This window comes from Hibiscus syriacus, unplaced genomic scaffold, assembly GCF_006381635.1.
Source record: "Hibiscus syriacus cultivar Baekdansim isolate YM2019G1 unplaced genomic scaffold, ASM638163v2 tig00110637_pilon, whole genome shotgun sequence".
Lineage (NCBI taxonomy): Eukaryota > Viridiplantae > Streptophyta > Magnoliopsida > Malvales > Malvaceae > Hibiscus > Hibiscus syriacus.
In genome coordinates this window covers 387,551-401,114 of record NW_024062808.1, presented here as the reverse complement: position 1 = coordinate 401,114, position 13,564 = coordinate 387,551, and the positions used below count along the sequence as shown (strand labels likewise).

Genomic DNA, 13,564 nt, shown 5'->3' with positions numbered 1-13,564 from the left:
TTTATTAGCATGATTTTTATAATTTATTGAAATAAATAATCAATCAATAAAATTAAAATTTAATATTTTTAAAAAATTTATAATATATTACTACATGTAATTTATAAAACAAACTAAAATTAAGAAAAAAAACAAGAAGGGTAATCCTGTCATTTTATATTACTGAAATCAAATTCATCTGACATGTCTGCGAACCAAACAGAATATGGAATTGAATTCCAATTCAATTTCCTGCAAACCAAACAGAATATGGAATTAGATTCAAATTCCTGACAGATTCCAATTCCTTCACAGATTTCAATTCCCTCAGAAATATTCTAGTGAACCAAACGTCACCTTAGAGTTTTTAAGGGGCAGTCGATTGAAACTTTGAGAGAAAATACAATATTTTTTCCCTATTTACGGATAGAGTTTGAGAATGAGGAAAAAAGGGGATTTAAATATGTGATGTGCTCATTTATTTTTGTTGCATCTAGATTAAAGAAATATGTCATACATTTTTTCAAATTTTTGTCACATTATTTCAAACAGGGTATGTTCTCAAATTAATTAGACATTCAATATCTTTCTAGACGTTGGAGGATTTCGAGGTTATTTAACGAGAGAACATATCTTTGATTTTTTTTCATAAAAACAATATCATGAGAATTTTTGGACTTTGATGAACATTTTTAATTTTATTAGACCTTAAAATTTTTTAAGGTGTTTTAAAGAGTTGTAAGTTCCAAGTTTTTGCACAATTCATAAAATTCGAGGTGTCTTCTTGAATCGGATTAAATTTCAATATTCTTCTAGATGTTGAAGAATGTTTGAAATGACCTATGAAAGAATTCGCCATCGAAATTTTCACATATTAATTTATGAATTTTTAGGGTTTTCGAGCATAATTTTGATTCTCTTAGTTGTTAGAGAAGTCGAAGTTATTTTTATAAATTTAAAAATTCTCTATTAATATAAAAATACAATAATTGCATACACGAGTCGAGATGAAATATTTGTGGTCAAGTAAACATCATTTTTATTGGTGTTGTGAGGGTGCTAACCCTTCCTCACACGTAACCGTGCCCCCGAACCCGATTTTGGTTTTCGCAGACCCTAAACAATTTTTGGTGATCCAATCACACCTAAACATATTATTGGCGACTCCTAACATTGTTTTAAATACGAACCAAATTTTGAAGAGAAATTTTAAGTTGTCCATTTCAATGGTTTCGGGTCGGATTGAATTAGAGTGTTACACCAAAAGCCTATCAAAACGAACCGACAATGTTATCCAAACATTTAAACATTTGCTTAGCTCCAGAGTCTTTTTTGCTTCCTTTAACAAGAACGCAGTCTTTTTTGCCAGTCTAATCACATGTGAACATAAACATTTAAACATTGAGCTTGACAAGCTCAATGACACAACTGCTCTACAATAATTCATGCTATCCATGATATAAGCGCATATGATATAAGTATAAATATGGATATATGACAACAACATGCATACATCATTTAAGCATACTTCTCATAATGATAGCATACCATGCAACACTACTAATATGAACATCACAGAATAAATCATAGAAATAGTCGGATCATAGGATCTATACCACACAACAGCATACCAACGATCAATACATTGTCTAGTCCATATAACGTCGTGTATTTGAATGATATAACGTCCGGTCCACAAAGCATAAGATATTAGAATGATATGATATTCAGTCCACTTAACCTCAGACAACCCTTATGCGGCTCTCTATATTATGCTAACTGGATTCACATGGTCTCAAAAAGCACGAACCAAATACATTCAATCATTTACCTAACACCACCAATGGCAGATCGAGAAATATTTTTCAGGGTGAACACATAAATGTTAACAACATAGATTTTTTAAATGGGATAGATACAAATAAAATTTCAGGATGACAACGCAATTTCTAGCTGGTGTTTCCGATGCTTATTGAAACTCAGGGCAGTTGCTACTCCTGTTTTATCTACAGGAGCTTCTAAGACAAAAGATTTCTGGAAAGAACTACGGGTAAAAGGAGATAATCTCTCATGGCACAAATTGATATGGTTTACTCTACACATTCCAATAGCATGATTACATGGATGGCGCTTCTAGATAGACTCCCAACTAAAGAAAGACTACATAGAATGGGGATTGTTACTGAAAGCTCATGTATAATATGCAAGGAGGCTACGGAGACTAGGGACCACTTATTCAGTGACTGTACTCTGACAATTTCCGTATGGAATAAAATTCTTACTCTCTCCGGCTTTGACACTCCTACTTTACCATGGGTGAGCATGTTAGTCTGGGCCTGTAGAGCTTGGAAAGGGACTTACCCTACTCACAACTATCTTGAAACTAGCTTGGTGCACTTTAATATATTCAATGTGGGAGGAAAGAAATAGAAGACTATACCGAGGAAGCACAAGAAGCGTGGAAGAAATTGTGAACTCTATAAAGGAGAATGTAGGTATTCAATTAAGAGGTAGGAATATAAATAGATCAGATAGTATGAATATTTTCCTCTGTAATCGCTGGGGTGTTTGACCATCCATTTTGTTGTTAGTAGGTTGTAATTATCCCAATTAAGGGATATTTTTTGTAGCAGAACTCTGCATCTTGGGTAATAAAATTTAAAATTATCCCAAAAAAAAATTCAGGATGGTCACTTTCCGTAAAATAAGTAACTAATCGTAGAAAACTCATATTTCATGATAACACCATCAGTAAAATAAGTAACTAAACGAAGAAAATTCGAATTTCAAGATAAACATGTGTCAGCTCTCACCAAGCTATGGCTCCTTCGTTTACACCACATATGATTGAGTATCAAATAGGGCCAATACAACCGCATCAATGATCATTGAGTAATACTCCTAAATTTTTATCATGTTCATATACATGAAGTCTTTTGATAGTGTCTATTGTCAGGAAGTCCACAGTCAGATAGTCCTCCATCAGACAATCCTTCACCATTTTTTAAGTTTTATGAGTGTAGGGCAAGATTTATCTTTTGACACGACTCTTATGTCTTGCATATGTAAATAACGATGTTTAAATTTATAAAAGAGTAGTTAGGTTTGGGTAGTGGCCTGGGTGTGCTCCAGTTTCATCGAAGGCATAGGTTTGATCCTCCTTAATACCAACTCTTTAAATTTGTTTTTTCATCCAATCAGGTGGTGGCATATGTACCGCCTAATTAAAATTAAAAAAGTATCATCTATTCATATGATGACATCATTGGATTGAGAGATTAAATTTATAAATTAATTTAAAATTAAAACCAAATCTATAGGTGTGTGAGTATTTGATTGGATATAATTGAATAAATAGTTGGCTTAATCGACAAAATTAAAAGATCTATAATAAAAATAAAATGGGACAATAATTAAGTAATCATTTTATTTTAGGGTAAATTATGCGTTTAGTACCTAAACTATCAGTTTTAGTCCATTTTAATACCTAAACTTTCATTTTTTTTCAAAACTATACTTAACGTTTGATTTTTGTTTCATTGTAGTACCACAACTCAAAATTTAACGTTACTTTTAAAAAAAATGAAAGTTTAAGTGCTAAATGTGTTAAGTTTTTAACGTTGGGTACCAAAATGAAATAAAAATTAAACGTTAGGTATGATTTTAAAAAAATTAAAAGCTTAAGTATTAAAACTGACAATAACTTCAAGATTTTTTTAAAAGAAAAAACTATCTAGTGAGATTGGAATGAGAGGTTTAGCCTATTAAAGTCTAACTTTTTAATTCCTTGTAAAAATTCTAAAAATAAAGAATTTAATTTTCAATATTTCAAAAAAATTTATAAAATAAATTTCCTCAAACCTTCTAATCCAAACAGTATTAGTATTCACAACTTAAATTTTTATATAGAATCACATTAATTTTGAGATAAATATATTTTTATTTTAATCAAAATAGATAATTGTAAAATAGTCCCTACAAGTATTTTCTACCAAAAATATAATTTTAAAAAATACCCTTCTCCTTAATCAATGAATTCAGCGCTTACAAGAAAAAAAAATACTAGAGTGATTGTATCTCCAGCTCTGCAATTTGTTGATCCTTTGCCGTCGATGAAGATGAAGCAATTGGCTGATCATCTTTCTGATTATCTTCATCGACGGTGGTATTCATTTCTTGAACCGGAGGAGGTTTAATAACGGTGATCGGTGTTTCGGTGTTATCGTTTACATGGTTCCTCATCTCTCGATGTTCTTGGCACAGCGCACACCAATGCAAGAAGCAGTGAACCAGGCAAGGATCGCATGGCGAGTTCTGCATAGAGCAATGCACGCACACATGCAATCGGGAGATAAAGGATTAAAATTTTCAAATATAAATAGTATAAAGGACTAGAGTTACAAAATAAAAGAGATAAAGGATTAAAATTTTCAAACACCACACTCATTGCAATGAATGTCTTTAACATTTAAATAAATAGTCGTTTTAATCTTGTTATTTTTTTAGTATTTTGGCATTCAATGTTTTGTTTTGGTGCAAAAGAGTCTCCTTGTAAATAAAATTGTTAGTCAACAAACATAAACGTTTCAAAATACGGGTATTTTTGTCATAAAATAAAACATTATGAGCCATGTTGAGGCGGCTCAGTTAACTCAGTTAAGATCTAAATTAATCAGTTAATTGATTAAAACAAGAAATTAATCGATTTTTCAAATCAAACTGACCAACTTGTATCCCGTAACCCTAATTCCATGGATAAAAAAACATACCTTGAGATGATATTTCTTCTGCAGTGATTGACGAAACAAGCCATTGTAGATCCCACACAGCCACCAAGCAAAAAGGAGTGTCTCGCAGATGAGGAACGAGGTTTGTGGGTCGATGCCGTGGAATAAGAGGGTGGCCGCCGCCGCCGCCATTCCTCCTTCTACGCACAGTGCATGGCACATGCATGCGTCGTTCCTCGTTACGTCTTCTCTCAATGTTTCCACGTTTTGTCCGAACAACACACATGGACAAAACATACCCATTCGACCTGCACCAAAGTTTAATGTACATCATTGACAAGAAATAACATTTGGCTATAGGGACGGATCCAGAATTCCAACTCAAGAGATAAAGTATACTAATCATGGAAAATGAGGGTCGGTATAATTAATCATAAAAATGAGGGGTAAAGTATAATTAATCATAAAAAATGAGGGGACAAAATCAAAATAAACTAAAATTAGAAACTCTAATTTAATATTTACCCATATAATTTTTTAATAAAAATTGAGTGGGCAGTGGCCCCCGGGACCAAGGGTAGTTTCATCCCTACTCGGCTCAATCCGATTCGATTCATATCTATTTAGTGGCGGAACACAAGAGGGATTAGTGGGGATCATGCCTCCTAAAATCTAAAAACTTATAATTTAGACCTTAAAATTTTCAAAAGTTTTAAATTGACCCCTAATTTTTTTAGAAATCCATAATAAACTTAAAAAAATTAATGTTCTTAATTAAAATCTCTCCTATAATTTTTAAAAATTCTCATTAAGCTTATCAAAATTTCAAAAATTCTAGTTAGACATTTTTTGGAAAAATGTAAATTAAACCCTTAAAAAAATTTGAACTTTTAATTTAAACCTCTGAACTTCCCCCAAAATCTATCACCATATTTTGTCAGTGTGTCAATCTCCTAGTCAAGGCAACTTACCTTCTCCCCTTACATACACAATGATATGAGGAAGTCTATAATTTTGGACCCTTAAAATTTTTAATTTTGCTCCTCCAAAATTTTTAGAAATTCATATTAAACTTTAAATTTTTTAATATTCTTAATTAAAATCCCTCATATAATTTTTAAAAATTCTCATTAAGCCTCTCAAATTTTTAAAAATTCTAGTAAAAATTCCTATTTTTTAAAAATTCTCAATAAACCCTTCAAAACTTTTGAAAATTTTAATTTAAACCACTGAACTTTTTAATTTATACCACTGAACTTTTTAAAGTATTAAGTTGTCTCCCCCAAACTCTATCATCATGTTCTGCCACGGTCTATCTCCTACTCAAGGCACCTTACCTTCGCCCCTTACATACACGATAATATGGGGATGTTTAAGGGACGACAACCTAATTTATGGTTAAAAAGGGCAATCTTGGGTTCAACCGAAAATGTGATAAATATCATAATATTTTAAGTTGGACGCAACATAAAATTTTAAAGGCTGGAAATGTGATAAATATCATAAATATTTGTTTTAAATACTCTCAGTCATTTGATAATGAACGCCCAATCACCCTGTTGAAGCCGCTTGTGCTCGAACCCGTGACCTCTAGGAACAACAATGATTCCTTTAACCACTGAGGTAAATTGATTCATGCAAGCTAGAAATATATTTTAATGCAGTTAGAATTGAATTTTTAAAATGTTGGGTCAAAGTGTAATTTTACCTTTATACTAATTAGAAATTTCAAAAGGTTTTAAGGGATTAAAGAGAAAATTTTCTATTTTATCATACCCGTGGCTGTACTTTACCATTGCAACCAACCTACAAATAGGGATGGCGAAAGATCGGGTTGGGTCGGGTTTTGTTCGACCCGATATGAATAATATGTGTCATCCACTTGAATCCGACTCAATTCGAAAAATATATATTCTCTACTGACTTCTACTCAATCCAAAATATATATATCTCCATCCAACTCTGATCCGATCCGAATTTGTAAAGTATAAACCCAATTCTACCCGGTATAAAATAAGAATTTTATTAAAAACAATAATTTTTTTAAAAGAAATTACATTATTATCCTTGGGTCGGGTCGAATCGAAGTTTTTCACCCTCCATCCGAATCCGATCCCAACCCTATCAGATCGAGTCAAGTTGGAACCCGTTGACTTCAGGTTAAATTACCATCCCTACCTACAAATGTGTTTATATATAGCAGAAATATATTGTTAATTTTTTTTTTTTTTATAAACATCTATTTATTGTTGATTTAATCTATATATTTTCACTCAATAAATAATTCTAAAAAATAATATAAAATTTGGAATAACCGGAGACTTACAGCTCTGAGTGTCTTGAAGACATCCGAAAATGCCAGTGGTCCAGTCTTCATCAGCAAGTGGCACATAGGATTCAGGTAAAGGCTGACCACATTCCGGGCATCTATGAAGTATTAACTATAAAATTAAATCCAATAATGATAAATCAATAATTAGAGAGGAAAGTAAAATTAACATTTTTAAAATTCTTATTAAATTTATAACTTTTTTTTTTAAATTTGGTCCCTTTAACATTTTTAAAATTCTTATTAAATTATAATTTCTTCAAACATTTTTTAATTAAGTTTCACCTTAAAATTTTAAAAGTTTGGGTAAAATATACAAATGGTCCCTCGCCTATATAGTACTATTTTGTTGAGTCCTTTGACTATTAAAAGTTACAAAATGTTCCCTTTGGCTATAAGGCAGTGCTTTGTTGAGTCTCATGACTATTAAAAGTTGCAAAATAGTCACTCAACATATGTTTCAAACTCATCATTTTCCGTTAAAAGTTTGATGATCGCTAGTATGTTAACGTCCAGCTCAGATTATTGTCAATTTTTTAATGAAAAATGACAAATTTGGAACATATGAATTGTCAGGTAATCATTTTGTAACTTTTAATAGTCGGGGACTCAACAAAGCAGCACCTTATAGTTAGGATCATTTTGTAACTTTTAATAGTCGGGAGACTCAACAAAGCATCACCCTATAATCGAGGATCGTTTATGGATTTTACCCTAGAAGTTTTCAAAAATTCTAGAAATTTTAATTTTATTTTTTAGAAAAAGGGTAAACTACATCAGATACCACCAAACTTTAGGCGTTGTATCGTTTATACCACTAAACTTTCAATTTTGCCAATTATAGCACTGAACTTTGATTTTCGTTTCAATTATACTAGTGAACCGTTAAATCGTTAACGGAACGATGATGTGGCTGACGAATATTGACATGGTTGATGGCTTCCAACGTAGACACCTCACCAAAACGATGTCGTTTCGATCTAGCTGTGAATGATTTAACAGCCTATTGGTATAAATGAAACGAAAATCAAAGTTTAGTGCTATAATTGATAAATTTTAAAGTTCAGTGGTATACACGATATAACGCCTAAAGTCCGGTGGCATCTAGTGTAGTTTACCCTAAAAAATAAATAATCTCCTCTCATGATCTTCAATTACTCCATATTAAAAACCGGATCATATAATAGTCTTAGACGAGAGAAAATCTATCGTTTAAGTCATGACCTGAGGAACGGTGACAGGCTGATTGAGTTCGCCGGGGGTGATGTCTTCGACGGGATCTTTGTCTCTTCCGAGCCTCACGTAATGTGAAGGCCCATTGCTCGGATCCATCTGTAATAATTCCAACAACAACAACAAAAAAACATGTTTTGTCACCAATATTGTAAGTAACAGATGACCCAAAAAACAGAGAAATCAATTGCTGTAAAAAAAAACCATTGTTTCCGGCGGCGATGCTCCTGAAAGTGAAGAAGAAAACCGGAAAAAAGCGGGAAAAAAACTAAAAGTGAAGCATGGAAGCCCGTCTGAATCTGAACATCGTTTTTTCAATAGGAATTAGTCAATTTTCTTCTATTTATAGTGACTTCTTTTTTCTGCAGAAAAATGGGGGGTTTACGGTTTCACAGGATGGTATGAATTAATATAAGAGTTAATTGTATTATATGTCCCCAAACTATGATCCTCATTTCAAATTAGTTCTTAAACTTGTAAGCATTCCAAATTCATCCCCAAACTATGACTCATTCTAAATTCCTCCTTAAACATTTGAAAATTTCAATTTCATCCTTAAACTATGACTCTCATTCTAAATTGATCCCTAAACTTTTGAATCTTTTAAATTTCATATCCAAATTTCATTTAAATACGTAATCAGTTTCAATCATAATTTAACTTAAATTTTATTTTTTTCAAACATGTAATAATATAACTTGGCCTAATAATTTTATTAACAAGGGATTTGATTAATATATATGTATAATGTGGGATGAAATTGAAATGTTCAAAAAGTTTAGGGACCAATTTAGAATGAAGATTATAGTTTGGGGATGAAAATGAAATGTTTAAAAGTTTTAAGATCAATTTAGAATATAGTTATAGTTTAAGGATGTGATTAGAATGTTTAAAAGTTTAGAGACTAATTTAGAATAAGGATCATAATTGAAAGACATGTGATACAATTAAATTTTAATATATATATATATATATATATATATATATATATATATATAAACAAACAAACATTAATAATTTGATTTTAATTTTTCTTTCTACGAGGGATGAGAGGAATTTATGCAGAAATCAAATCCGATATTAGCATAGTATAAAACCGTTTCAATTATTGAATTATAAAACTTGCCCATATTGACTATAATATATTGCTTAGTCACTTGATTATTCATATATTCTAAACTCATCATTTTTGTTAAAAAATTAATGACATTCTGAGTTGGACGTTAACATACTAATTGATTTAATATTTTTTTATTTAATGACGATGGCCTATAGAGTACGTAGGCAAAATTGGCCCAACACAACACACGAGCTTTTTATTTAGCCCTAGACGACACAAAGCACTTTATTTATGAATTACGGTATTTTATAGTGTTCGAGGAACTAGTCACGCCCACATGACGAGTTCTCTCGAAAAAATATATTTTAATAGACTCAGTCGTTGGGTTTAATATTTTATTATATTTCTTGGAACTTGTCACATTGACATGACGAGTTCCATTAATTTTTTTAATTTAGAGATTTATTTTTTTTATAATAATTATATAAAAAACACAAAATTTGTCATGTTGGCGTGACGAGTTTCTATTAGTTTAAAAATTAGTCGTTTATAGCCATTGGGCGACATACATGTTTTAAATTGATTAGGAACTCGTCATTTGGGAGTGACGAGTTCCAACGATCATATTGATAATTTTTTGTATAAATAGGAGTGGAGTGAGTTGATGAAGTTTATATGAGAAGTGAGGAAGAAAAAAATGGAAATCAAATAATGTATACGCGGGGAAAATTTTATTCGATTTCTCGAAAGGTCCTTATGGGTTTGACGACTCAAACTTCGATGATTCGAATTCAAGCTCGTCTTCAGATGAGGAGTGAGTAAAGGAGACAATAAAGTCTATACTTGATGAACATAAGGAGTGGAGGAAACTTGAAGAAGAGAATAAGGAGACGAAAATCAAGAAGAAGAATAGGAAGAAGTATGAAGACTTACTACTCAGACGTAGTAAACGACTTATAGAGAGGCATGAAAAAAATAAAAAAAAAATAGTATGGAAATTGAGAAGAAGAAGAAAACAAAAAGTTGATTTTTATGTTGAAAGAATGTTTTAAATATATGTATGAATTTGTGTTTAGTAATCAAGTAACTATTTTTTTAGTTAAAAGTTATGAATAGTTTGCAATTATGTATGAGAAGTTGAAAATAAAGATGCTTAAGGAAGTTTAAAATTTAAAAAGATCAAGTGAAAGATAAAAAATAAATAAGTACATAAACAAAGTAAAAAAAAGGTACAACTAAAAACATGAACTAAACACAATTCCGAAGCTTGGGTAGACCTTGTTCTCATTGAGGATCATCTATATCGGCATGAATTCGACTAGATTTATGTCGACCCTTCAACTTCCTACATAATTCTGGACTTGACAACCATTCTTCAGAAATAGTTGATGGCCAATAAGTATCGTTTGAGAGATACTTAAACTCACAATTTTATATGTTGCGCATGGTATGCAAACTATAACAATCATCATCATAAGAGTATAGGTCAACATTAACATGCATACATACAATGACAACATGAGCATATGAGTATCTAAAAGCTTAAAATCGATCGCAATCACACCATATTCTATTGAGATTATGTAATTAGAATCAAGTCTGGCAGAATTATGAACAAACATTGATGTTGCATGTGTTTGATTTTTTTATTGCCTTCTCCAAACATGAAGCCTAATTTCTCCCATCGTTGATCATAGTCTCTATTTGTGCACATTTGACTGTCCAAACTTTACCCAATCTGAAGTAAACCTCCCTAACAATATTTGCTACCGAAAGATGATGAGTCCCTTTAATCACTGAGTTGATACATTCGGCCAGATTGGTTGTCATATGACCGTAACGTTACCCTGATCATCATATGCACGAGACCATATTTCCCGAGGTATTTCAGCTGTAAAGTTATAAATATTTTCTCCGCATCTCTTCAAATTTTCTAACCGTGGATGGAAGTTTGGTTGTATAAAAGCATATCCTGAAAAAATTTGGGCATAAGAATAATAAATAAAGCATAAATTATTAACGAAAAAAATGTAGAAGTCACCCATGTTGATAATTTCATTTTTGATCTCAAACCTTGTCATAGAATTAGAGGCAATATGACGTATACAATACGTCAGATATGCATGGAGACGTGACTACTTACTTTTTGGTCTAGATATCGTCGCTAATAACCCAAGTGAACAATATGATATCATATAAACCCTATCTTGAGTGACAACATAGGAACACAAGTTGGAGAGAAAGAAATTCCAAGTTTTCTCCGACTCATTTTAACAATGGGGAAGGTAATTGGGGAAAATATTTCTATCACCATCTTGTGCAACAACTATCATCAGGACGTGTTTATATACCTCATACAAAAAAATATCATCCACTTAAACCATTTGTTTGTAAAATTGAAACCCTTCAATAGATGACTTGATTATTTGATGATTGATGCAGTCAAACCATAACAACAAGAACTATCATCAGGACATATTTTTGTCACCATCTCGATCATTTGATTATTCGATGATTGATGCAGTCCAACCATAACAACAATATCGTCATCATCCTCAAACTGGATTGTTCCATATATGAGTGGAGTTTCTAAGATTATGTGTCATAACTCAAATATGAAATAGAAGTTCCAAGTTTTCTTTCAATTTTCTGCTTGATTTGGCAATGAGATACATCTACAGGGAATATCATGTTTACGGGTCTCTGTGACATAAACACAAAATCATCATCAATTTGTAGAATTTGGCCATAGGAATAGACAACTGTGAAAAATTTGTTAGCCACTATTTAAAAAATTATGGAGATTTAAGGAAGTTGTAAAAAGTAGATGATTTTTGAAGATTCAAAGAACATAAAACAATTTAAAAGGCATTATCAAAACGTCCTTGGTATTTTCGGTGATATACCAACTCAATTCAGTGATATATCAAACCATTGAATGATGTTTTTGATCATTTTTAATGAAAAACATCCTTTTTCTTTTCAGTGACCATTGAATGAAAAATGACAAATAATCTTTTAAGTGATATATCACTTTATTTTTGAACTTTTCAGTGATATATCACCTTAATTCAGTGATATATTAGACCTTATCATAATAATTAATTAGACTTTATCATAATAATTCAAAACATCAATTTTCTTTTCAGTGATATATCACCTCATTTCTAAACTTGTTGACCATATTTAATAATTGATCAGATTCTATCATAATAATTTCACCATGACTTTTCAATGATATATCACCTCAAAATTATTTTTCAGTGATATCTGAATGAAAAACATTATTTTCCTTTCATTAACATATCACCTAATTTTTGAACTTTTCAGTGTTTATTTAATAATTGATCAGACCCTATCATAAGAATTTCATCATGACTTTTCAGTAATATATCGCCTCAAAACGACTTTTCAGTGATATTTGAATTCAAAATGTCATTTTTCTTTTCAATGATATATCACCTTATTTTTAAACATATTGGCCATGTTTAATAATTGATCAGACCATATAATAATTATTTCACCATAACTTTTCAATGTTATATAGTCATGCTCATATGAGAGACACAATTTCATCGTTCAAATTCCTATTTCGAAGATTTTCATGGCAACAATTTGAGCAATAATTTATTGTGAGGGAAAAATTTTCATCATCTCCTTTGAGGGAGACATTCAACTTCTTGACTAAAGTTCTGGAGCTAATGAAGATTCAACACTTTCTTTACTAAAGTTCTGGTTTCCAACATATTTGGTTTCATAACATTCATCAATGGGTTATCTGAACAATGACAATGCAGTTCGAACAATGATTGACACATACATTACCAATTCGACGAGTAATATTAATTTATTTGTCGAGTATAATAAGCAAGCCGCAACTCCTATATCAAAAACAAAACTATAAAGAGTAAGATGTGAGGGTAACCACTTAATGCTTCTATTGTAATGTAATGTAATGTAATATAGGAGTTAACGCTTCGAATGTAATGTAGAGTTAATGTTTATAATGTAATGTATGACTTAATACTTCGAATGTAAATTTAGTTTGTATTTAGTAAAAATTATCAATATTATAGTTGGAACTTGTCACTCCCCCATGACGAGTTGTTTATGTCTATTGTATAATAGCTAGTTTTTAAACCAATAAGAACTCTTCATGCCGACATAACGAGTTCTATAGTTTTTTTAATATTATTATAAAAAAATAAATCTCTAAATTTAAAAAATTAATTTTTT

At 31.1% G+C, this 13,564-nt stretch overlaps 1 protein-coding gene across 1 annotated transcript; it reads right to left on the bottom strand.

Annotated features, from left to right (window-relative positions):
• Window positions 1-4,041: 4,041 nt before the first annotated feature.
• Window positions 4,042-7,456, bottom strand: LOC120136830 (cell number regulator 6-like). The gene is made up of 4 exons (XM_039152788.1): window positions 7,412-7,456; window positions 7,033-7,147; window positions 4,749-5,014; window positions 4,042-4,293 (listed from the first exon to the last, which is right to left on the bottom strand). The coding sequence occupies exons 1-4, from the start codon at window positions 7,454-7,456 to the stop codon at window positions 4,042-4,044; spliced, it is 678 nt and encodes a 225-aa protein (XP_039008719.1).
• Between the last annotated feature and the right edge of the window lie 6,108 nt (window positions 7,457-13,564).